Source organism: Muscardinus avellanarius (genome assembly GCF_963383645.1).
Source record: "Muscardinus avellanarius genome assembly, chromosome: 14".
Lineage (NCBI taxonomy): Eukaryota > Metazoa > Chordata > Mammalia > Rodentia > Gliridae > Muscardinus > Muscardinus avellanarius.
Window position 1 is genome coordinate 35,727,970 of NC_137800.1, and position 26,976 is coordinate 35,754,945.

General features: G+C 40.3%; 1 protein-coding gene across 3 annotated transcripts in view; it reads right to left on the reverse strand.

The window, feature by feature from the left end:
* Positions 1-26,976, reverse strand: part of ACSL1 (acyl-CoA synthetase long chain family member 1) — a gene marked incomplete at both ends in the record, with an annotated part of 48,286 nt that overhangs the window by 10,870 nt on the left and 10,440 nt on the right. The window contains 10 exons of one of the 3 annotated variants that reach the window (XM_080710690.1): positions 1,981-2,115; positions 5,404-5,481; positions 8,531-8,604; positions 9,096-9,147; positions 9,298-9,330; positions 12,739-12,917; positions 13,131-13,230; positions 14,628-14,729; positions 18,180-18,244; positions 23,229-23,343. In XM_080710690.1, the coding sequence (XP_080566816.1) occupies positions 1,981-2,115; positions 5,404-5,481; positions 8,531-8,604; positions 9,096-9,147; positions 9,298-9,330; positions 12,739-12,917; positions 13,131-13,230; positions 14,628-14,729; positions 18,180-18,244; positions 23,229-23,343 (933 nt within the window). Of the gene's footprint in view, positions 1-1,980; positions 2,116-5,403; positions 5,482-5,551; positions 5,630-8,530; positions 8,605-9,095; positions 9,148-9,297; positions 9,331-12,738; positions 12,918-13,130; positions 13,231-14,627; positions 14,730-18,179; positions 18,245-23,228; positions 23,344-26,976 lie in introns of all 3 variants that reach the window. The other 2 variants (XM_080710689.1, XM_080710691.1) reach the window with 2 other exon arrangements.

Consider the following 26,976-nt stretch of genomic DNA (forward strand, 5'->3'; position numbering starts at 1 on the left):
GCTTTCACACCTACCAGGGTGGTTTGAATAAAAAAGTCAAATATAACAAGTGGTGTTAAGGATGTGGAGAAACTGGAACCTTTATATACTGATGGTGGGGATGTAAAATAGTGCAGATGCTTTGGAAACCCATCTGGCAGGGCTGGCGAGGTTCTGGGTTCAATCCCCAGTAACAGATACACACACACACACAAAAAAAAAAAAAAAAAAAAAAAGGAAGGAAGGAAGGATGGATGGAAGGAAGAAAGGAAGGAAGGAAAACACATCCACAGAGAAACTTGCACATGGATGTTCACAGCCACAGAAGCATTATTAATAACAGTCAAAAACTATAAACAACCCAAATTACTATCAATGAAGAAATAGCTATATAAAATGTGTTATATCCACATAGCGGAATTTTTTTTGGTCATTAAAAGGAATGAAGTACTGATACATACTATTTGGATAAACCTTGAGAACATGGTAATTAAAGAATCTGTTCACAAAAGAACACATATTGCATGATTCTATTGATATTAAAGTCGAGGAATCTGTGGATTAGATGGTGGATTAGTGATTTCTCAGGGGTTGAGGAGGGTAAGAGGAGAGCAGATGAATTAAAGAGTAAAGACAGAGCGTCTTTCTGAGGTGATGAGAATATCCTGAAATTGACTATAGTGAAAGCTGCAGAACGCTTGTGAAAGTATTGTAAGTCTTTGAATTGTGCACTTTAAATAGACAAATTATAAGGTATTGGAATTGTATTCAATTAATATGTTTTGAATTCTTTTTTTTGTGTGTTTAATAATGGGGATTGAACCCAGGGCCATTCTACCTCTGAGTTACACCCCCAGGCCTATTTTAGTTTTTATTTGGAAACAGGTTCTTGCTAAGTCAGTTGCTGAGAACCTCACTAAAGCTAGCTTCAAACCGGTGACTGTCCTGTTTCAGCTTCCCAGGTGCTAGGATTATAGGTACCTACCACTACACCCAGCTTGGGAGACTGAGACAGGAGGATCTGGGTTTACAGCCAGCCGCAGCTACTTAGTGAGGCTCTTGGCAACACAGTGAGACCCTGTTTCAAAATAAAGAATAAAAAACAGGACTGGGGTGTTGCTTCGAGGTAGAGTGCCTCTGGGTTCCATCCCCAGTTCTTAAAAAAAAAAAGTTTTCAGACACAACAAAAGCCCTGGTTCAAAGTAAAGAGTATTAATATTGCCCACTGAAATTCACTTTGGAGACTGCTGGCTGGCTTTGCCTGGTGGCTGTGCTCACACTGTGACAGCCACCCTGGAGGGCTGGCAGCCTCTCAGTACCTTCCCTCCTTAGCTTCCTTCCCTCTCTCAGTGTGGCTAGAGAAGATTTTATATGTGCATGGAGCTTTGCAATTAATAAAACCATTCCATGGTTACTTTATGTGACCCAATTAGCACCTTTATGAGTTGGGCAGCAAGGGAAAAGAGGTAATAGCCTGTTTTATAGGTAACAAACTAGAGGATCAAAGTCTCTATTGCAAAAATAAAATGACTTCCCACCTTACCTCTGCATTGTGCCTTCTAGGTCACAAAGTGTGTTCACGTGTGGAATCCTTACCAACAGCTGTGAGGTAAACGAGTGTTCATTTTATTTGTTTGTGTGTGTGTGTGTGTGTGTGTGTGTGTGTGTGTGTGTTTGGTGGTACTGGGGTTCCTGGAAACCCTTTTACCTCCAGGCTACACTCCCAGACCTATTTTATACTTTTTTTTTTAATATGGAAACAGGGTCTCCTAAGCCAGCGCCCACAGCTAGCTTCGAACCTGCGCGATCCTCCTGTCTCTGCCTCCCAAGAGCGGGGATTACAAGCATGCACCACCACGCCCAGCATGAGTGTTCATTTTAAAGGGACATACGCTGAAGTTGTGAGAGTAAGAGGATCACCACACCGATGGCAGCTGAGGCAATGCACACCTGAGTCCCTGACCCACCTCCACCCCCTATGCTTTGCTGTGTGGGACTTACTCGGTCAAACATCCGGTTCAGCAGTCTTGGAACCACAGGGAAGATGGTGGGCTGAAGCGTCTTGAGGTCATCCATGAGCAGCCTGATATCTCCTTGGAAAAATCCTATCTTAGCTCCGTGGCACAGCATGACACACTATGAATTTGGACAGAAACAGTACACGCGTTGTCACTGCATTGTAGACGGTGTAGAGGCACACGCCAGCAGCGCAAGGGCGGCAAGCCAGCTTCCATTCATTGTAAACATTTCCAAATATAGAAAGCTTCTTGAAAAGGTCTCTATACTGAATCCACATTGTACAAACAACATAGAAATATGGTATTTCTCTTGATGATCAGAGATAATCTATCTTGGCTTAAGGACAAGAATCTGTTGAATGACTAACATAGTATTATATACCCCAAATATTTTTCAAATATACTTTTTGTGGTACTGGGGACAGAACCAGAGGCATTCAACCACTGAGTTACACCCTCAGCCCTATTTATTATTTTTTGAAACAGGGTCTAAGTTGCTAAGGGCCCTGCTAAATTACTGAGGTTGGCTTCGAAATTACAATTCTCCTGTCTCAGCTTCCCAAGTACTAGGATTACAGGCATGTGCCGACACTCCTGGCATTGGTGCATTTTAACTCTATATCTTAAAGAGGTTCAGAGTCATAGAAACACACATGCACATGGGACTTGTATACACCAGATAACCTGGGCCTTCCTGAAATGTTAAGGTTTATTCTCAAAATAAAAGCTTAACTACTTGTCTCTAGTCCAGGCTCAAATAAAATCCCATTTTATTTGACTATAACTTGAATTTTCTGAAAAGACACAGGATACTTAATACTAGAGGGGCTTGACATCCTTATACAAGAGACTGATTATTTCCCCCTGTTTAGTGTAAACTGAGCTGGCAGCCAGATGGACTGGACACTCTGCCTATTTTATTGTAAAGAGAACCGGAGATTCAAAAGATGGGGCAGCAGATGTACAATGGGTCTCCAGCGTGAAGGCAGAAACAACGGGAAAGATGTCCTGTGGCTCGCTGAAGCCGAGGATCAGGAGCTGGTGTTTTGTGTGGCCTGCCTCCCAAGCCCTTCTCTATAGCGAGGTGCATATGCTCCACTGGAAACTCACTTGAGATCACTTTTATAAACGTGCAAGATTCTGAGGTGTGCAAGAAGTAAATAACAGATATAAGATGTGTTCTGGTCATCCCTGATCCTTTAGGGTAAGTAGATCCTACAGGGCAGCAAGTCAACAGTGTCAGCTCTCTATCAGTCAACTGCCTCCAGCAGCAAGCAAGGTACTGGCAATCTGTTGGCATTCAATAGTCACTAAACAAATAAGTGGTACCTATAGCATAAAATCTAAAATTGTCTAAAAAGATAAATAGTGCTTGGTTAGTTTAAATTTCTTTTTCTTTTTGGTACTGGGTATTGAACCCAGGGTCATTCTATCTCCAGGCTATACAACCCATCCCTTATTTTTTTGAAAAAGGGTCTCACCAAGTTGTTGGTGGTCTCATTAAGTTGCTGAGGCTGGCCTCAATCTATGATCCTCTTGTATCAGTCTCCCAAGTATTGGGATTACAGGCCTGTGCCACTGCATCTAGGTTTGGTTAGTTTTAAAATTAATTGTACCATAGTGCATGGAGCCCAGACAAAGGTCAGCTAAAAATCACCTTGCTTTTTCAAGGACACTTAGAATACTGCTGGAAAAAAATTACTCTTAAGCTAATACAACCAAAAACAGAGACTTCTTATGGAACAGAAGCCTCACAAAGCTATCGTCAGTTTGAATGAACAAAAATCTTCCTTTTATGTTAATCTTTCTGGAATCATGACCATATTAGTTTCCTTCAAAAGTATGAGGGTCTAAATTTTTGTGATTAAATTAATTGTATTTCTTTTTCTTTAGGATTATTACATCAAGATTTTAGTGTTTTCTTCTGTAACACTGAAAATAAGCTCTGGCTATAGCAGAGATCAGATGTGAAAATTATCTTTCCGGGTTAGTATACTTGATGTACATGATAGATTTTGTTGGAAGCTATATTCAATTTGACTTTTAAAAAAATATACTTTTACTGGTACATTAGAGTTTCACATCATAATGTAATTCAGACTGATACAAACATACATGCACACGGCTTGTAGTGAGTTTCCCCTGGCTCTCTCTCCATTCCTCCTTCCCCATACATGATACTGAGAGTGGCACTGGTAATTTCACATATGTACAGAATGTCAACGGACGCACTCCCTTCATTAATTCTTCCTCCGCACACCAACAATCTCCCTAGACCCCGCCCTTGCTCCCCTGGGGTCGATCTTCCATTATTTAAAGTCCCCCTTATATCCTAGCTTCTGCAAATGAGAGAAAACATACAGCCCTTCATTTTCTCTGACTGGCTAATCTCAACATAATGTTCTCAGGTCCATCCATTTTCCTGCAAAGGAAATAATTTCGCTCTTCTTGACTGTTGACTAGAGTTCCATTGTCTGCATATCCCAAAATTTGTAATTCATTCACCTCTTCATGAACCAAGGTTGGTTTCATTATTTGGCTATTGTGAAATGTGCTGCTACAAACATGGATATGAATGTACCACCATAATATTTTGATTTCAGTCCCTTTGGGAAGATGCCCAGGAATGGTATAGCTGAATCATATGGTGGATCAATTCCAAATTTCCTGAGAAATCTTCCACACTGATCTCCATAGCAGATATACTAATTTGCAATCCTACCAACAGTATAGAAGAGTTCCTATTTTCCCACATCCTCACCAGTATTTATTGTTTGAATTCTTCATGACTGCTATTCTAACTGGGGTTAGATGGTCTCTCTGTGTGGTTTTTATTTATATTTCCCTAATTGCTAAGGGTATCGAACATTTTTCATATATTTATTGGCCATTTTTATTTCTTCTTTTGTGAAGTGTCTACTTAGTTCAATGGTCCATTTCTTGACTGGGTTTTTTTTTAGTGTTGTCTTTTAAGTTATTTGTATATTCTAGATATTATTCCTCTATCAGAGAAGTAGCTGGCACAGATCTTCTTCCATTCCGTAGGCTCTCTTTAGACTCTAAATGGTTTCATTTGCTGAACAGAAATTTTCATTTAATGCCATCCCATTTATTAATTCTTGTTTTAATCTCCTGAGCTCTGGTTGTCATATTGAGGAAGTTTCTACCATTGCCTATATGTTGGAGTTTTGGACCTATGCCTTCCTCTAGTCATTTCAAGATCTCTTGTCTGATTTCTAGGTCTTTGGTTCATCTTGAGTTGACTTTGAAATGAAGGATTCAAGTTCAATTATACAGTTTAAACCCAGCAAAAGAATTTACACCTTTTCCCATAATCTGTGCCATTTCTAAGATGGAGCTGAGCAAAGAACAACCAGTGGGGAAATAATCTGCACATGACACTTACCAGCATGAGCTGTTCATACATGTGTGCCAGTGGTAAAAACGAAATGTGTATGTCACTGGCATTCAAGCCAAGGACTTTCTGTAAAACACAACAACTTAGCAAAACACAACAAGCAAGAAAGAAAGCAAAACAAAATCAAATGGCCTACCTCTACAACTCTCTCAAACATATGGGCGAGAGGCAAGAAAGATATCAATATATCGTCTGAGGAGGGAATGACTGCATTCTGAAAGCAAAGATACCAGCAAAGGCAGAGAGGCATTAAGACTTCCAGCAACATCCTTTTTCACTCAGAGCACACAGCACCTTAACGCTTTTGTGTGTGGCCAGCCAGCAATATTTTCTCACCGGAGAATGAAATGAAAACAAATACATCATGAAATCAGAGTGGAGGGCATTCTAAATGACAAAGCACATCCACTTTAAGACTTTGTAAGAAAAATTTTGTCTGAATCAGAACATCAAGGGACTGTGTGCTCTATATGTTTAGTAGTTTAGAATTACAGGACCTTTTAGTATTTTAGAATTACAGGACCCCGCAACCCAGCAAGTTTAAGAAGGCACATTAAAAATTGAACATTCATTTCATCTTAAGATAGCACATTATGTTGCAAAGGGAAGGGGCAGGTATAAGGTTTCCCAGATCATTTTATTTAGAGTATAAATTTATCTTCAATATTTGAATTTGATCAACACTTTTACCTTATAGCTTTACTTTTCTCCATGGAAATATCCCAACTGGTTTAAGGCTCCCTCAAATCTGGCACCAAGGGATTTACTCTCTTAAGAAATTCTGCTCATGATGAGTCCACAGGAAGATTAAGTTTAGATACCCAGGTTTGCTCAGAGTGGGCCTGACTTAGGAGTGGGCAGGCACAGTGAAGTTGTGCATGGATGTTCATGTTATTAACACAATGAATTCTTGCCAACAACAGCTGCTACCACACTAAAAAATGAGATTATTGTCAAGCTACCTAGAGGGTGATGTATCGACTCCCAAGCCAGGCCCTTCCCTTCCCCAAATATAGGGAATCCTTAATAGTAATGTGAAAACTGGTGAAAATACCAGTCCTGGGAAAACTCAGCAGCCCCATAAGTGGTGGATATAAGCACACTGTAATATCAGCTTACTTGTACTCAAGTGTGACCTGCATTCAAACTAGTCTTTTTTTTGGTGGGGGGGTGGTCTGGGGATGGAACCCAGGGGCATTCGACCTCTGAGCTACACCCCCTGCCCTATTTTTTATTCTTTATTTTGAAACAGGGTCTCACTAAGCTATGGAGGGCCTCACTAAGTAGCTGAGGCTGTCCGCAAACTGCGATCCTCTGGTCTCAGCCTCCCGAATGCTAGGATTACAAGCATGCGCCACCACGCTTGGCTTCAAACTAGTATTTTTTACTATAAAATTGTTACATAATGAGACATCGCCAATTTTTTTTTTTTGGTAGCACTAGAGAATACAAGGACTTCCTTGTGCATTTAAAGCACACTCTTTACTACTGAGTTATATCCTGAGCTGTGTGTGTGTGTGTGTGTGTGTGTGTGTGTGTGTGTGTGTGCAGGGGATTGATCTCAGGAATGTTCTACCTCTGAGCTACACTCTCAGCCCAATTTTATTTTGAAACAAGGTCTCACTGAGTTGTGGAAGGCCTCACTAAGTTACTGAAGCTGGCCAGGAACCTATGATTTTCCTGTTTCAGCCTCCCAAGTACTAAGATTACAAGTTTGTAACACCATGCCTGGCTCTCTGATATTTTTAAATTTTGGGATTAATAAAATGTAATTTCAATTGTCATGATGAAAAGTTTTACAAAGTTGAGACTGTGCCATATTAGTATAATTCATTTAAATAAAATTCTATGATCATTTTTCTCAACAAGGCTCCAAAGCATTTAAGCTGTCTTTGAAGGCCAGTTGGGAAACTCAAATTTCACTTTGGTGAAATAATATGTTGTTCTCTGCTTAGAATGCATACACCAAAAATGATATTTTGGACTAAGAAAGGGACTGTGGAGTAAAATTAAACAATAAATGAATGAATGAATGAGTTGAAATTCTTCAAATATCAACCTTTCAATAGCCACCAAAGATGCCCACTCCCCAAAACTGTTAAGCATGGGCTCCTGCTCAAAATTAGGCCTACAGAATACTCCCAAGAGATTGCAAAGGCAAGTTGGGTTAAATGTGAAAAGAACACGAGGGAAAGACATTATGCTGTCCAATATAAGTACCTTTATAAAGATTTTAAAGGACTGAAATACATGCTTGGTGTTAGGGTCTAAATTGTGTTCCTCTTCCAAATTCATATGATGAAGGCCTAACCCCCAAGTATTTGGAGGTAGGGCCTTGACATGACTGAATTTGGAAGTGGGGCTTGATCAGACAGAGTTGGTGTCTCAAAGGAGAAACACCAAAGAGCTCTCTCTCCGAGCGTGTGCAGAGCAGAGGCCTTGAGAGCACCCAGTGAGAGGCAGCCACCTGAAGCCAGGAGGAGGGCCCTCACACAAACCAATGTGCTGGCAGCTGATCCTATGCTTCTAACTTCAGGACTGAGGAAACAAACGTCTGCTGTTTAGGCCACCCAGGCTGCCAACCTGGGCAGACTAAGACCTGTGGGCAGAAACTTAAACAATATAGGAAACTAAATGAAGTTGGGGGATTTAATCTTTCTCATGTAACAGGAGTTGAATTGACATGACAAATAATAACAATCCAGGAACCTTCAACAGTCTTTAAGTTTTCATAACCAACCTAAAAAAAATTATTTCCCCAACATTAAAATAATGGAGAAAGGCAGAGAGCCATCCCCTTTGTTCTTTCCCAGAAACATGAAGAGGACAGCATTCAAATAGTTCCAATACTTAAAAGATGCAGTAACTCCATCTGTCAATTTATCTTAATAGTCACAAGCAAGAGTTGGAGATTAGGTCTGTCATAAGCACCATCTGAGGGAAGGTGACCTTGGGCCATATTAAAGTTCAGACCTTGTCTTTGTTTCAGGTTGCTCAACATACAATCCAGACCTGACCTGAGGCAGTTAAGGGAAGGGTTGCCACCTATACCAATTCCATTCTTGAGGCCTAATGCCAATGAATGAAGAAAGATGAGGATATTTCAAAACGTTACCTCCGTCACTTTCACAAAAGCTGAACAATCGCTCACTACATTTTGGTGAGTGACCATTGCTCCTTTGGGGTTGCCTGCAGAGTACAAAGAAAGTAGAACAAGATTAGAGCAAAGATCCCAACAAATGGCAGAAAATCTGTAAAATCAGGGCCTCAAATCCCTCTCCTGTAAGATATGTCCATGAGACCAAATGTCGGATAACATTAAATTCTTAAGCAACTTCCAATCCTTTCATTGAATGGTATGCTCTTAAAATTACCTTAAACAACCTTCATTAATACAGGCAAATTTTAGACAATGTGTATGGCAGTAAGAAAAGACAAGCATGAGATAAAATAATCAATATTACTCATGGGAGACATCAATATAGTTTGCTGTAGGTAGATGGGCAAATTTAACATCTTTAATTGAGTAAATTATGGTACTCTTGGATGCTGTATGTGAACTACTTCTGTCTCTCCACCTTCTTTCGGCCCACCTAATTAGCTAATAAGATATAAAAAAATAGACTGGAGACTACAGACTTCTAGATACCAGTTAGAAATAATTCCATCTCAAAATTTACCTGTAGTTCCACTTGTGAAACAAATTACTGCAAGATCTTCAGGTGCTGGAGGCTGAAGATTTAAAAAGCAACTGGTATAAATCGAAATAGAAAACTGCAAGCCATAAGGTATCGTACACCTGCCATTTCTAATAGTCTCCTGTATGATCAGATACTGAAAATGACACAGAGGGTATGGTAGGGTCTAGTACAATATACTTACTTTGGGCTTCCTTTTGTTGGCTCTTCCAAGGTCCTTAATTAGAAGAGAAAAAAAAAAAACCTTAAATGTAAACATTTTCCAACTATAGAGAGTAAGGTCACATCAAGTCACATAGAAAGCTATCTTTATATGGAATTCACTTACAGCTGGCTCAGAGACAGCAAAATTTGTAAATTTAACTAAGGTACTTTAAATTAAACAGAATCAAAATCCACTATTGTAAGACGCTATTTTCCAGTTATCTCCTTTTTATATAAAACTACATAAATGGGTATTAGGAATGGCCTTTGGAAAGGGCTTTGTTCAAAAGACAGCAATGGAAGACTTTTATACTCTATTTCTGGTCTCTACTCTCATTTACCATTTTGTCCTTTAAAGAGCATTGTTCTTGCCACTGTGGTGGTGCATGTCTGTAATCCCAGTACTTAGGAGGATGAGACAGGAGGATTACAAGTTCCAAGCTCAGACTCTGTAACTTAGAGAGGTCCCTCAGCAACTTATTTTTATTTTGAAACCCTGTTTCAAAATAAAAAATAAAATAGGGCTTGGGTGTAGCTTGAGGTATAATGCCTCTAGTATAAACAAACAAACAAACAAACAAACAAACAAACAAATGCAGCCTTGCTCTTAGCCAGAACCAAAGAACTGCAGACTTTCTGCACCTCTCTGACTCTGAGTGCAGCACTACCTGACACCCCTCAACCCCTCCACCCGACTCTTTGGAACTGCCATCTTCCAGGAGAAAAACCAACCTCTGCCAGATTTAGCCCCTAGCCATTTTAGTAAGGCTCAAATATCTGCATTCCACACAGAGAAGAGAGGATTTGGGAGTCTCCAAGGTAAAAGAGACCACAATGGAAGACCCAAGACCACTTCCTCAAAGGACACAAAGGTGTGGTTCTATTTATTGCATTAAGGAGCTTTCATACCTATTAATTTCCAATAATAAACTATTTATATTCTTTTCTTACTAAAATTGAAAAGCTTGAGTGAGCACATAGAGTGAGCATGACTATTATAAGATGGAAATTAGGTAGGTGTACTCAGGGTTCAATGAGCTTCACCCAGTTAGCAGTTTTAAATCTTGATCATGTTAAATTATATACTTAAAAGACCTCATATTGAAAACATGAACACTGATGTCCAATTACAAGTCAACTGGGAGTTAAAGCAACGATAACTTTGTCATTTTTTTCAAAATAATTTTTATTAGCTCAAATTTTCTACTCATCTGTTCAAAATCTGTACATAACTTCTGGAGACCTTCAATTCTCCAAAAATTAATATTATATAAAACAAAGTAATAGTTACATGTAATTTGGCTTTTTATTTTGAGGAACAAACATTATCTAAAGCAGTGTATATATGTATATGCAGTGTGTATGTGTGTATATATATTATATATAAAAAATATAAAAATTTATTATTTTAATATATAATATAATATATAATATAATATATTTATATGTAAATATATAATATATAGTCATATATTATATATTTAATATATAATATATATATCAATAAATATATATATATATTTTTGGTAGTACTGGGGATGGGACTGAGGGGCCCTCTACCTCCAAGTTACACCTAGAGACCTATTTTATATTTTATTTGAAAATAGGGTTTCACTAGGTTGCTGAGAGCCTCACTAAGCTGCTGAAGCTGGCTTTGAACCTGTGATCCTCCTGTCTCAGCCTCCCAGGTATTGGAATTACAAGCATGTGCCAACATACTCAATTTAAAGCAGTGTATTATTTGCCAAAAATGTTTTACAGCCTTAAATTTGTCTTATCATCAGATAGAAAAAAATACAGCGATTACATAAAAAGTCACCATCTTCAGGTTAAAAAAATATAAATAAGACAGTTCTAGTTAAAGGTAAGCATTTTAAAGTATGAATGAAATCTATAACTTACTGAAAATTCACAAAAGATACATTAATGAGTGAGTGGCAGAATGACAGACTAACATTTGATAAAGCAATTATATAAAATTTAATAGGCAGACTACTAGTATATGGATATGGCTGTCTATTGTATCATTCTTTTAGTTATTTGTATGCTTGAAATTATTAATAATTGAAATATTAAAAGTGTAAGCATTCCAAATACTAATGCTTCTATTTTTTATCCTAACATTTAAAAATAGACATTAATATAAACTTGGTCCTTTCATCAACCATTATGCTCATTTTAAATTCATTTCTTCAAACCTTCATTTTTGCTTATAATTTTCTAAGCAATATATAAATCATATTAAGCAGGTAAGTACAAAACAATGTCTTTTATAAGTTAGGATTTAATATAAACTTTATATTATAATCTTCAATTAATGTTTCAATTTTCAAATTACTTTTATTTATCATGCAACAATAAAAAAGCAAACTCCTCTGTGTGTATCTTGGGGGAGGGAGTAGAAAGGAAGGTGGGGAAAAAAGAGGTTACATTATTGAGGAAGGGGTTTCCGAATACAAAAAACAAAAGCGAGCAAATGCTAGATAAAAAGGTAGCTAACACATCCGTTTAACCGGGAAGCACAGTCATTAGGACACATGGAGTCTTGTTCCATGGCACAGCGTGCGTGCATGCGTGTGTATATGTGTGTGTGTACAGAGCTAGGAGCAGAGGGTTCTAGTACAACAATGAGTTTCCCTATGGCTTCTAGGTTTCTCAGGAAAGGGTCTATAGATCCTTGCATATAGCCCAATTCTTTGTAGGAGGAAGAGAACTATGAATAAAAATTTTAAACCCTATTTATAACAGTTTCATAAAAATATTTATAATGACTTCAAAAATAGCATGATTTACTCTAGTTAGTCTACTATTTCCTATCATGTACACAGAAAAAGATTTTCCTCCTGCTAGCTTCCCTGGACTCTTAATATAAGCCCAACCAGGGGGCAGGGAACAGTTTATCTAAACTGTATTCACTCTCTTAGAGCAGCAGCTACCTTTAAAGTTGCCCTTACTGTGAATCTTGAATTGAATATAAAAATAAACCATATCAAATATCTGTTTTGGAAATTCACCAGGACTTTACTGGATTCTAGAAAAGCAATCCGGGGGAGGGGGGGGTCATCAGGCAGATTTCTGTAACTAGCTCAATTCCAGAGGCAAATTAGTAAGTAAAAGACATTAAAACCTAAAGAAAATATAAATGTAGAACTTCCACCTGTCTTGAGCTGAACTTCACATTGGCACCTATTGGCATGGCTTGTCAGTGCTATGCAATAAGCAGGAGCACTGTAGCTCCCTGAGTGAGGGCTTCTGCAGGAGGTGATGCATCAGTGCCAGGCATGCACGCAGAGTTCTTTCTGGCAACACGATGGCAATCTCTGCCCTATGTCCTAAGGGGCTGCCGAGATGACTGGCCAGCGTTGGGAGTACATGGTGGCACCGGTTGTCATGTCTAACCCTTCAGAGCAGAGCGACTCACCTCCATGGCCTTCATGCTGATGATTTCCACCCCACACTTCTTGCCTCGTTCCACCAGATCTGCACTGTAGGCATCCATGAGAACTATGACTTTAAGGCCTATAGTTAGCTTATTTTCTACACCCTCTAGTAAGAGTTTGGCTTTTTCTGGCTTGTCAGCAAAAACCAGAGAGAGTTCAGCTGTAAAAGAAGAAAGATGATGAAAATAAGCTCTGGGGTGTTAAAAGTGTCACTGTATACTATCTGACACACGGATATTGTAAGTGCAAAATTATTTAAATAGAAAGGAAGATTATATTTCAATGTACAATCCTTATTCAGCCAGATGTGCATTGTTAAGTCACTGACTCTAACCAACAACTAGGCCAAATGTCCACCGAAGATCACACTTACCTTTGTTGACTATGTACGTGATGGCCTCCGCTCCCAGAGTATCATAGAGTGGAACAACCACCATGGAGTAGGCGAAGCATCCCTGCTCAATAATCACCCACTAAGCAGGAAAGGCCAGGGAGAGAAAAGGAGATGTCATATGGAATCACTACAAGGAAGATTAGGAGATTCCAAGTGAAAACACTTGAGATGGCAAAATTAACACTTGTGTTTCTACTACTTTGGGCCAGGCTCTGTGAAGGATTCATAGCGGAAACAAAGCACGAGCCTCCTTCTTACAAATAAATCACAATCTGCCTGAAGAACGGAGGCAAAAGTGAAAAGCCCATTAACAATACAGGCCAGGCGATGACTCAGAGAGAGAAGCACTGGCCATCACTCCAGGGCGGCTGCAGGGGCCTTTGTGGGCAGGTGCCTGGCCCTGGCTGGTGCAAAGAGGCACACCTTGGAAGGGGAGGGGAGCGCAGAGGAGAGAGGATGGCAAGGGACTTCAACAGAGGGGACCACGTGTGCAAAAGCAGGGAGCCATCAGTCCTCTGGGGAATCTGGCTCTACTCATGGCTGAGCAAAGCCACTGAGGGGCTTCGGGCCATGTGGTGGCTGTGGGGTGTGAGGAAGATGCACCCCCTCCAGCAGGGAACAGGGGGAAGAAGGACGCAAACTTGTCTAACAAGAAAGTGGTTTTGACAAAATGTTTCCAGATAAGTGATGAAGGAAAGAAATGATACAGTAACTGTCCATCTGTCCTCTAAACTCATCAATGCACATGCGTATAAGACAATCACAGCACCCCCTTTCCTCAAATGGCCCTTTCCAAATCTGCAGGAATGAAGTCCACAAAGATCAAGGCGCAGCTGTTGTAGGAAGGGATCGGCCATTCATACTGACTTGACTCACACACACGTGATGCTGGAGAACAAACCCAGAGGATTCTCTCTCCCAGCTACATCTCAGCCCTATCTTATTTTTTATTTGCAAGTTGCCAAGGCTGGCTTCAAATCTGTGATCCTCTTGTCTCAGTCTCCTGAGTACTGGGATTACAGGCACACACCACTAGGCTTGGCTCTGTGGAGTTTTTAAAAATTGATGTTTGTTTCTCCTGGAGTAGATATTAGGATAGCAGCATGGAGGTCAGGCACAGGCTCCCTAGAAGGACATGTGATGGTCATGAGCTTCTCTCCTCTCTGCCCCTTATCCAGTCACTCCATGCTCTGCCACTGTAAGGTTCTTCATTCTGACGGGCTAGTCCACATGCACCTGCACCCTTCCTGGCAGTGCCCTGGCCTCCCTGCCTGGCTCTCTTTCTAGCATCTACTCAGCCATTGCCTCGAGAAAGCGTCCTTGGCTAATCCTTAACCCCCGCATCCACAGTTACCACGTGACAGAGAAAGCATCTCCTCCCGGGTCTGCCCTCCCCTGTGTGGTGAACTCTGGCTCTTACAGCTGCGGGCTCAGAACTCCCCAAGCCCTGTCCAGTTAGTTCCTCATGGTTCTTACCTCAGGTCTATTTTGAGCAAAGATGCCAATGAACTGGTCTGGAGAGGCCTTGAAGCCCTTCTGGAGCAGCGCTGAGCCTATGCACTCCGCCAGTTCTGCAACCTGAAATGGATGAGGAGGAATCAGAACACCGCATCAGGCCCCATCTCCGGAAGCAGAGCTCCCCAGTGATGGCTAGTATCTCAGCCCGCAAGCGGAGCTGCACAGAGAAGGAAAGATGCCTTTAAGTTGTTGTAAAATGAGAGGTTTTATCAGCCACAACTCAGTATCAAGACATCTGATCTTAAGGGTCTATATGCAAAGCAAATTAATATCATCTCAAAAACTGCAGGGCACAGATGAATATATTTTGGGGGATTCTTATACAGTTTTCTATTTTAGTTTTGTGAAAATTGCAAAAGCAAAACAAGAACATAAGTTTTTTTTGTATTTATAAAGAATAGCAGAGCAAGCAAAACTTGTCATTTAGTATAAATGGAGAAAGCAAGTTTTTTGAGAAACTAAAAAATAAGTTCTTATCATTGGATCTGTAATTCCAGTTTTGAGAGTTTATTCTTGGTATTTAATTAATCTTAGAAGGTTTTTTTTTAAAGACTATGTATAAAGATACATGTCTCAAAATTATCTAAAGTTAAAAAAATTCATAGGGAAAAAAAAGACCAGTGGCTGAATGGCTACATAAAGGATGGTAAATCTTTGACAAAATGCTATATATAGCTTGGTAAATATAACTATGAGAAATACATCAAATGGGGTAGTATTGTTAACAACGATAAGCAATATCAGTACATACAAAAATATCCATTATTGCCAGGTGTGGTGGCGCACGCTTGTAATCCCCACACTTGGGAGGCAGAGACAGGAGGATCACGCAGGTTCAAAGCCAGCCTCAGCTGGCTTAAGAGACCCTGTTTCCAAATAAAATATAAAATAGGTCTGGGAGTGTAGTCCAGAGGTAGAAAGCCCCTGGGTTCCATCCCCAGTATCACCAAAAAAAAAAAAAAAAAAAATATATATATATATATATATCCATTATTATAAAAGCTAAGTAAAACTCAGTAGAATCACAAAATTAGACAAGACTATATACCCATGCCTTTTTTCCCCTATTCCTACCTCAAATTAAATATTTTTTAAAAGTCTTAATATTGGGGGTTCGTTTCTTTATTCTCAGTTGATACATTCTCAAGAGCACTCCTAAAGTACACCCACACCTATAGGAAGTGAATCCACACCCATTCCTGCCAGGAGTCTGGTTGGTTCTGGCACATCCCAGCCCTGCCTATGGGGGTCAGAGGGAAACTGCCTGGGTGAGAGCAGGGTGACACTAGCCAGCTTAGTACCTTCCATAGCTCCTTAGTTCTCTGGGTTGCATATAAAGGATTAGGATCTGAGAAAGGCCTGCAATGTCCTGCAAAGTTTATTAGATAATATGCAGGCATTTGTGTTTCTACAAAGATGGTCTATATCTTTCTTTTTAAACACTGAAAGGGGTTTCTCTTCTTCTTTTCTTTTTTCAGAACTGGGGATTCAACTCAGGGGAATTCTGCCTCCAAGCTACACTCCCAGCCCTAATTTTTTATTCCTTATTTTGAAACATGGTCTCACTAAGTTGCAGAGTGCCTCACTATTCCTGAGGCTGGCTGCAAACCTGTGATCCTCTTGTCTCAACCTACCAAGTACTGGGATTATAAACAAGTGCCACCATGCCCAGCTGCAAAAGGTTTCTTGAGCCTCCCAAAGGTCAAAATCTTAGAGCAAGTTCTGGGGGGCAAAAAAGGATTTAAATTTAAAAATCCAAAGTATTTGGTTAAGTCCAGATTTATAGATCTTTCTAGCCTCCAACTAAAATGTGCAAATAAAACATTAACACCGTCGAAAACCCCAGTGACTTTCAATCTGCCCTGAAAACCCCCATCTGTAATAGATATGTTTCTCTCTCCCAGCCAATACCTATAACAGAAGTAATCCAGAAGGTTCTTGAGGATCCTGTGAGGCCTAGGACATCAGGCAATGGAATACAGCCAGCACATCTGACACACACACCAACTGTCTGTACCACTTGTGAAGTGAGGGATCTAGTGATGACTATTTGGATGGGCCCCTCTTTTTTTGGCATTGGTAAGGCAAACACAGAAATAAGGAAATCCTTCTGATCACCTGCACCATGGCACATTACTCCATTGATAGGCAAGCTGAAATAAGTAGTTTTACCCTTTATCTCTTTTGAGAGAGAAATACTATTGAAGCACAGACTGTTGCACTTCCATCTACTGTGAGGAGGGAAGGGAAGTAATCTTGTGCTGTAGCACCTACAAGTGCTAGTCCATGGCTTTGCGTTGTGGTTCCAGATGAAAATCCCACTCATGTACACCCTCAAATAGACCAACTCCAAAACATCTTGCACAAAACAGAGGGGAGGGAGCCAACTTGTACACACATAGAAGCAGGGCAGGGGACCTTGGGAAAGACCACCTCCTGCACAACAGGCATGGGGAACCAAGGCAGCAGAGTGGACACTGCCAGCTACCCCTGCCGAATTTGGCTGGACTGAGGAAAAGCAGTGACACCTACACTTGGTGTAATTATAAGATAAAATTAAAAATCAACAGCTTTCCAAGCATGATGGTGCATGCTTGTAATCCCAATACTCAGGAGGCTGAGACAAGAGGCTCTCAGGTTTGCAGCTAGCCTCAGCAATTTAGCAAGGCCCTCTGCAACTTAGTGATACCCTGTTTCAAAATTAAAAAATAAAATAGAGCTCCCTGGGTTCAATTCTCAGTACCACCAAAAAGAAAAAAAAAAAAAAATGGCTTCATGCTCTGTGACCTGCCACTCACACACTGCTTAACAATTACAGCAACCCAAGAGCAGAGCCTAGAGTGATGGGAGTAAAATACCCAGATCCCTGCTTTTTTGCTTCCTTTGTGTTTTAGTACTGCATGCATCTTCTCTAAACATCTGTGCTCTTCCCGGTGGTCACATCTGTGGGGAACTAGACGAGGACAGCCCTGAGGGTCAGTATGATGCCCTGGGAGAGGCTGATGGGCAGCTGGCTGCAGATCTCAATTCTGGTCCAGGTCCCGCCGCTGACCAGCTGTGACCCTCAGGCAAGTTTAATCTCTTTCCAGCTGTGACTTTGGGCAAGTCTGTCTGTGTTGGGAGCCTACTAATGCCTGTTTTCCTCATCTATAAAATGAGAGGGACATCCCATATTGGGGTTTCTAATTTTTCTATTTACCCCTCAGACAGAGAGGAGTAATCCTGTCCCACCAGAGGCCTAGGGAAGAGTTATCAGTTTCAAGCAGTTTCTAGACTTCTATCTTAAAAAGATTTTCTACTCCACAACATATGTGACCAGTTTAAAAATGAAGTGCTTTACACCACCAGTTAAATTAACTAGCTATTTTTCCCAGACTCTTTGTATCAAGTTTCCCCTTGGAGGCTCTGGGTTTATCCTATGTGTATCCAGCACATACACTCTGTAGAAACCTTCCAGCCTTAACACTGGCTCCACAGCTGCACAAGGAGTCCATGAGTGGGGAGACTCACCTGTTTGTAGGAAAGCCATTCATATGGTTGGTCTGGTTTCCGAGAGCCTAAACAAGGGCCATTATCTAAAAGAAAAGGAAAAAACAATGATAAAGGATATTTTTAATATATATGAATACTCAATTTATATCTCACCTCATTCTAAAAATATCAAGTAGACTCCACTTTAGTCCCTAAATTAGAAATTATGAGTTCAGATTAGAAATGTTTTCTACTTGCATTTTGGTCTGGTTTTTTTGTTTGTTTGCTTGTTTAAGTGCTCCGCTTCTTAAATTGGGCAGGATGTAATAAGGCAAATGCAACTTTTAAGGACATGTAACTTATGAATCCCTCTTTAAGGCCCTGTTGGTTTAGACCAGGACTCAGTAAAGAGACCTTGAGTGGTAAAGAGACCTTGTTATAAGTTTCTAGGAGAGGTGGCCTTCAAAATTCCCAAAGAAGTTTAAAGAATTCTACCTGAGAACATAAAAGGGAGAATATATATATAATTTATTGTGTGTGTGGGGGGGTACTAGGAATTGAACCCAGGGGCATTCTACCTCTGAGCTATACCTCAGTCCTATTTTTTAAGCTTTATTTTGAAACAGGGTCTCACTAAGTTGTAGAGAGCCTCACTAAGTAGCTGAGGCTGTCTGTGAACCTGGATCCTTCTGTCTCAACCTCCCAAGTACTGGGATTACAAGCATGCACCAGTATGCCCAGTTGAAAAAACAATTTTTGCCGGGTGTGGTGGCGCACGCTTGTAATCCCCGTGCTTGGGAGGCAGAGACAGGAAGATCACGCAGGTTCGAAGCCAGCTGCACGTGCTGGCTTAGGAGACCCTGTTTCCAAATAAAAATGTAAAAATAGGTCTGGGAGTGTAGTCCGGACGTAGAAGGGCCTCCAGGAAACCCAGTACCACCAAAAAAAAAAAAAAAAAAGAAAGAAAGAAAAATACAATTTTTATGTGTCCAAATTCTGATGGGCAGAATATATCAGTCAGAGAGAGTCATGTGGCATCCTAATAATGTTGGTAAAAGGCATGACTGTCAAGAAACAAAAATGATGAAAATATGTAAAATGAGGGGAAGTAAGGGGCACTTGTGAAATAAAAAGTTAAGAAATATCAGAATGTGTCTTGATTTCAATTTAGGTGTCAAAGAAACAGAAAGAAACCACTTATAGTATAACTGACTTTACTACCCTAGGTTTGCACTTGTAAAGGTGTTCTAATTTGGTTTGGAGACTTGCAGGAACTGGGAAGAAAGAGAATAGAATGGCCCACCTGGGGCCAAGAAGAAGCTGATCCTATTGCCCAGATTTGGATTCAAGTATCAATCATGACAATAGGAGGGCACAAGCTGATTTCTTTGCTTCCCCTGAAAGCGTTCCTGATGAAAACAGATAGAGCCTTATTCTCAGACCCTCTTCATTTTACAGAGACTGTAACAAAGACAGGGCAGTACATGACAAGCTCCTTCAGATGTTATTTTCAGATGGGAGAAAAATATATTAGCCTTGTAAAATGATGCTGTTTTACTCCTCAGGAACAAAGACTGGCAAACCACGGCCAAGGGCCAGATTAGGCCCACTGCCTGTTTTTGTAATTACAGTGTTACTGGAGCACAGCCACACTTGCTCATTGATGTATTGTCTGAGGCCACAGCTGAATGTTTGCAACAGAGACCATATGGCCAAAGAAGCCTAAAATATTTACTATTTGGCCCTTTCCAGGAAAAGTGTGTTGATTCCGGCTCCAAAATAAGTGAGTGGAGCTTAAGCCCTGGGTTTACCTACAGAACTTTAAAAATGCGCACTTGGGTCCTACTAATAAAATAGTTCATATAATTGAATGGGATGAGGCCTGGGCCTTAGTATTTTTTAGTATCCCCAGGTGATACCAAAGTGGAGCTAGGGATAGGAGCTGCTGATAAACAGTGAATTTAACATTTACACATGGGTTTTTAGGTGTAGTTTTAAAATAATAGGTCTCAAAATTCTAGGCTGGCTTTCCCCATTATTCAATAAAGTTATGATCACCTTATCTAAACGCTGGACTTTGCCTTTCTATAACATTTTAATCCTAGTATATAGCCTAAGAAAATTAAAGCTTAGAATAATAAAAAAGAGAAGAAAACAGTGACTTGCAAAGCAGTTCCCTTTAATCAGTAGAGATTAAGTAGACAACTTTTTTCCTTCTTCCCCAAACATTCATAGAACACTCATTTTCCAAGTAGAGCAAGTGATTTAAAAAAATTATGTAACTTGTCAGAAGTACAATGGTAGTCATCATATTGTAGATAAATGCTCCTCATTGCTAGCAATGGAGAAAGTGTATATACATTAAACTCATGTACACACTTTCACAAGGCCTTATGTGGGGCTGTTCCACCTTATACTTACTATATCACAGACAAACTCTGACACTCTCAGAAAGCTCATACATTAAATAACATACAGTATGTTTGCTTTCCCTCCATAGCGGAGCTTGTGAACATTTTCTGGGAATACTGAGTAAAACTCAATGAGCTGAGCAATCCAACTGAACCAGTATCCAGTAAAGCAACGAATGACCAGCACTTCTTGAAAGCATACTGCTTGCAAGGGATTATGGAGGATAAAGAAAGCAATATCCCCCAATCCCTAATGGTGAGGAGATTATTATTTAGCTAGCCAAGCCAAAGATTTAAATAACATAGAATGGATCCCAAAGACCATTTCTATACAGGAACCTGGTAAAAGCAAAAATAAAACAAGAAGGTGTTCCTTCCACCATGGAAGGTCCATTAATGGAGCACCTACTGTGCACAGGCACTGTGCCATGAGAAGAGTTGACTGGTGGCTGCCCTGTTCTAAGGAGCAGAGGCTGGTGGGGCAGATGCCAGGTACCACAAGGGGTCTACTACAGAAGTAGGCACGGGGTACTGAGAACAAAAAGAGGAGAAATGCCCTACTTGGAGATAGGCAGTAAAAAATAATGGACTGAGAAGGTTTTATAAAAAAAAAGTGAAATGTAATATGAGTTCTAAAAGACTTATAAAAATACATCACAGAGCCAAGTGTGGTGGCATATGCTTGTAATCCTAGCTACTCAGGAGGCTGAGGCAGAAGGATCACAAGTTCAAGACCAACCTCAACAACTTAGCAAGACCGTATTTAAAAAAAAAAAAAGCCAGGTGTGGTGGTGCACACTTGTAATCCCAGTACTTGGGAGGCTGAGGTAAAAGGATCACAGGTTTAAAGCCAGCCCAGAAACTTAGTAAGATCCACTATAAGTTAGTGAGACCCTATAAATTTGGGCTCAGGGTATAGCTCAGAGGTAGGATGCCTCTAGGTTCAATCCCAAGTGCTGTAAAAAAAAAAAAAAAAGAATTAAAAATATTTTAAAGGGTGCAGTGAAGCCAGGCATGGTGGCGTACACTTGTAATCCCAGTAGTTGGGAGGCTAAGATAGGAGGATCCAGGTTTGTGGCCAGCCTCAGCTACTTAGTGAGGCCCTTCACAACTTAGTGAGTCTCTGTCTCAAAATAAAAAAAATAAAAAAACAAGGCTGTGGGTGCAGCTCAGAGATCGAATGCTGTTGGGTTCAATCCCAGGTACCACAAAAATAAATAAATAAATAAATAAATAAATAAATAAATAAATAAATAGTTCAGTGGTAAAGTTAAAAAAAAAAAGTAATGCATCAGGCACCTGGCTAGGGGTAGAAAGAACAGGCCTTATGATAAGGAGATAAGGAGGAATAAAAAGCACATAGCTTGAGCCAGGCGTGGTGGTGCGCGCTTGTAATCCCTGCGCTTGGGAGGCAGACACAGGAGGGTCATGCAGGTTCAAAGCCAGCCACACGTGCTGGCTTAGGAGACCCTGTTTCCAAATAAAACTGTAAAAATAGGTCTGGGAGTGTAGCCCAGAGGTAGAAGGGCTTCCAGGAACCCCAGCACCACCAAAAAAAAAAAAAAAAAAAAAGCACATAGCTTGAGAAGGGAGGTGGTCTCATTTCAGGGGCATATTAAAGGGAGACTTGGAAGACAGAGAGGCTGGAAAGGAATCAGGTGCCAGGTATCAGGGGTTTTTTTATGCCACAGTTAATAACAAGGGTAATACCATGAGGCAACATTTCTAATGTGTCTCTGATGAAACCCTGGACATCAGTATTTCTCAAAATACAGATCTTGTGCCAGGTGTGGTAGTGTGTGTCAGTAATCCAAGTACTTAGGAGGCTGAGACAGGAGGATTCCAAGTTTGTGGCTAGCCTCAACAACTTAGGCCTTCTGCAATTTAGCAAGACCCTATTTCAAAATAAAAAAATAAAATGTGGGGAGCATTTAGGGATATTCACAATGTTGTGCAACTATCACCACTATTCATTCCTACTGAATCATCCCAAACTGAAACTTTTTATGTACTAAAAACCAATTCTTCAGCCAGGTATGGTGGTGCACGCTTGTAATCCCAGCATTCAGGAGGCTAAGACAGGAGGATCGCAGTTTGTGGAAAGCCTTAGCTACTTAGTGAGGCCCATTGAAACTCAGTGAGACTCTGTTTCAAAATAAAGAATAAAAAATAGGGGCTGGGGGTGTAGCTCAGAGGTAGAATGCTCCTGGGTTCCATCCTCAGTACCACACACACAAAAATGTGGGGGTATAGCTCAAAGGCAGAATGCCCCTGGGTTCAATACCCAGTACCACAAACAAACAGCAGAAAACAAGACAAAACAAAAACAAACAAAAAAAACAGATCTTGCAGTCCCATAAGCTTGAGAAATGCTGGATTAAGCCCTACTGAACAAGTCTCTTTCTTGCAGGATACATTAAAGTCCATCAGGAGGGAATCTCCATAAAACAGTAGCCATGCTTGGCCATGGAGCATCCTTGGCCACAGGGAACCCCGGCAGGGCCCAGCACACTCCAGGCCTGGCTCTGGAAAAGTCATGGGGAGAGACAGAAGGGCCTGAGCAGTGCTAACTTAGTGGACAAAAGATTCCAGCAAATGCACCTTTCTGAAAGGAATGCTGCTCTTGCTTCCTGAAAAACATTAAGCACTGGGCACACAAATGCAGTGGCAGGCTTACTTGACACCTGAATACCCCTCTGGAAACCTTCATATAGTGTTCTGACGTCATCATAGAAGTACACCAAAGGCTCATCGTTGTCAAGGAGTGCAGACCTTCGAGCACCATCACTGCCCTATTGAAGAAGACAAACAGGCAGAGAAGTAGGGGTTAAAAATAACACAAGCTGACAACATGGTGTTTTGATGTCTGAAAGAAGCTAATTAGCATGTATGATCCTTCCCATACTTAACAGTTGTAATGAAAACCCTTAAACTCTACTCTCAGCCATTTTCAAGCACATATTATATCATAATTAACTACAGCCACTATATTATAAAATAGACCTCCTGAACCTATACCTCCTACTATACATCATCAATATATACGATGTCTACTTGTTAATTAAACACAAGGACCTAGTGGTTTATTAGGTCATTAGCATTGGTCACCATCGAATGCTCAGTGAGTATTTGCCCAGTGTGTACATGATCTCCTAAGCATGGATAAGATGACAGTTCCTAGCCTCCTGCAGCACCAAGAGTTGGTGCTGAGTCCTCTGGGACCATGGAGTTACCGCAAGAAGCTCCGACTCTTGCTGCTGCAACAGCCTTTATTATAGAGCAATTGATAAAAGCTCAACTGCTATGATTCTAGAGCCTTCTTTTTAAAATTCAGTTCAAAAGAGTCTTCACATTTGTAACGTTCAGGAAACCCTTGTGGGGGGGGGGGAGTTAGACTATGGTCTGAGGGCTTCTGATACCACAAGAAAGGACTGTACAGAAGCAGAAGAGATCATTTCTGGCTTGAGGTTTGATGAAAGAAATCAGGAATGACTCCATGAAGCAGAGGTCAAAGAGCAAGGTCTCAAATACCAGTGTAGACAGGCAGAGCTGATGGAACCAGGCATATTCTAGGGAAGCACTGACATGGGGACCTTGACCAAGGGAATGATTGCCACATCTAGGACTCAGAACTCATGCATGCTTGGCAAGCACTCTACCAATGAGCTACATTCCCAGCTTAAATTTATTTTTTAAATTAGAGTTCTTCACTCATCTTTCTATAAGATCTTTTTGCCTTTTTGTCTCCTTGTTAAGTAATTTATATGCTGTTTTAAAAAATATTTTCCACACCGGGTGCTGTGGCGCACGCTTGTAATCCCTGCACTTGGGAGGTGGAGACAGAGGATTGCGCAGGTTCAAAGCCAGCTGCACTGGCTTAAAAGAACCTGTTTCAAAAATATAAAATAGGTCTGGGAGGGTAGCCCGGAGGTAGAAGGGCTTCTAGGAACCCCAGTACCACAAAAAAAATTTTTTTCCAAAAAAGAAAATAAATAAAATAGAAAGATAGCATGACTCATATGTCTATTTGGTCCTTGTATGTTATCTTCAGAATTATATATTTTATGGATATCTTTTTTGTGGTACTAAGGATGGAACCCAGGGATTTTCTACCTCTGGGCTATACTTCCAGACCTATTTTTTATATTTTATTTGGAAACAGGGTCTCACTCGTTGCTGAGAGCCTCACTAAGTAACTGAGGCTGGCTTTGAACCTACATGATCCTCCTGTCTCAGCCTCCCAAGTACTAGGATTACAAGCATGCACTATCTTGCCGGGCTTATTTCATGGATATTTAACAACTTGAGTGTTGCTGGGTTAAACCTTCCTAGCTCATTTGATAATTTAAATTTTTAGGCATAAAATAAAAATACTATGTATAACATTAAAAAAATTGCCAGAGAAAAGTCCATCAATTGCTGTATGCATGTACATCACTATCACTAGGAACTACATTATGATGTGAGAGTGTAGTGCACCAGTAAAAGAATAAAAAGTAAAAATATTTGAATGGTTCATTAGTACATCAAGAAAGAAAAATGACTAGTTGCCAATAATAGTTTGATATGTCCCTCCCAAAACTTTTTCTATGTTTATACACTCATATATATTCTTTCAGTATCTACTATGTGCTACATATGTGTGTTAATTTCTTTTCTTTTCTTCTTTTTTCTTAATTTGTGTGGTGCTAGGGTTTGAACCTAGGGCGTTTCACATGCTAAGCAAGTGCTCTACCAGTGAGCTACATTTCCAGCCCTTGTGTTTAACTCTGGATCTAAAATTATAAATAGTTTTCTGTAGTAGATATGAGCCAATATATGCTTACCATCATACTATCTTCTCTATCTTGGCAGAAACTTTCTAATACCTATACCATGATTCCAAACATAACTTCAGCCACAACATGCTACTCTATAAAACAAAGAAGTTATTCTTTATGTACACAGAGATGAAAAAAATCTCTTTACATCATTATCATGCATTATTGTTAGTTAATTTGAGTCTTTTCTATAAAATAGAGATTCTATATGTCCACTTCTAGGGTTTTTAGTTAATAAGAACATTCCTATGAAATATGAATGTGTAGAATATTAATCCTATACCCAAACACACTAACTAAATGCACTAACTAAAAGTCCTCCATAACCTATATCTTTAACAGATAGACTAACAGAAGAAGTTTTGTTGCTTTACAGTAAATATCAGAAGTCTCTTCAATCCATGAAGTCACTAAAACACCCAGAGAACCCAGGGTAAGGAGCAAGGAGGAGAAAGGGGATGAGGATGGTGTGACAGAGCGGAGGGAGAATGAGCAGTGAAGAAGAGATAAGAAGAGGTAAGCATGCACACAAGAGCCAAGTATCATAAATAACTTATGCTCCTGGACACTGGCCCCATCCCTCTGCCGTCAGACATGGCAGCCCAGCCAGCAACAGGGAGGTCTCCTGGGCACTCTGCTTAGGATGGTGCCTTCTCTATCTCCTATCATGATGTTAACTCACTGACAGCATTTCTCAATAGCATCTCTCTGGTTTTTTGTGTGTGTGGGGGTCTGGGGAGGGAACCAAGGGTCATTCTACTTCCAAGCTACATGCCCCCTGCCCCATTTTTTTTTTTATTCTTTATTTGGAAACAGGGTCTCACTAAGTTGCCAAAGGCCTCACTAAGTAGCTGAGGCTGTCCGCGAACCGTGATCTTTAGGTCTCAGCCTCCCGAATGCTGGGATTACAAGCCTGCGCTACCACGCCCGGCTTCAATAGCATCTCCTTAAAAGATACTAAAGCCAGGTATGGTGGCGCACGCTTGTAATCCCCGCGATTGGGAGGCTGAGACACGAGGATCACACAGGTTCGAAGCCAGCCTCAGCTACTTAGTGCTCTCAGCAACTTGGTGAGACTCGGTTTCCAAATAAAGCATAAAATAGGTCTGGGAGTATGCCCCTGGGTTCCACCCCCAGTACTACAAAAATAAATAAATAAATAAATATTAAAAATTGTTCAACATCATTAGCAATATGAAAGATACAAATCAAAACTACACTGAAATGCCATCTAACTGCAATGAGAATAGCAATCATCAAGAAGTGGAACAGCAATAAATGCTAGTGAGGATGTGGGAAAGAGAAACTCTTCTATAGTGTTGGTAGGACTGCAAATCAGTGCAGCTGCTAGGGAGATCAGTGTGAAGGTTTCTTAGAAAACTGGGAATGGATCCACCATAGGATCCAGCTAAACAACTCTTGGGCATCTTTGCAAAGGGATCAGAATCAGATTATTATAGTAATATATGCACATCCATGTTTATAGCAGCATGATTTTTAATAACCAAATTATGGAACCAAGTTAGGTGTCCACCAAGAGATGAATGAGTTACAGTATTATAGGATGTAAACACAATGGAATTTTACTCAGTTATAAAGAAGAAC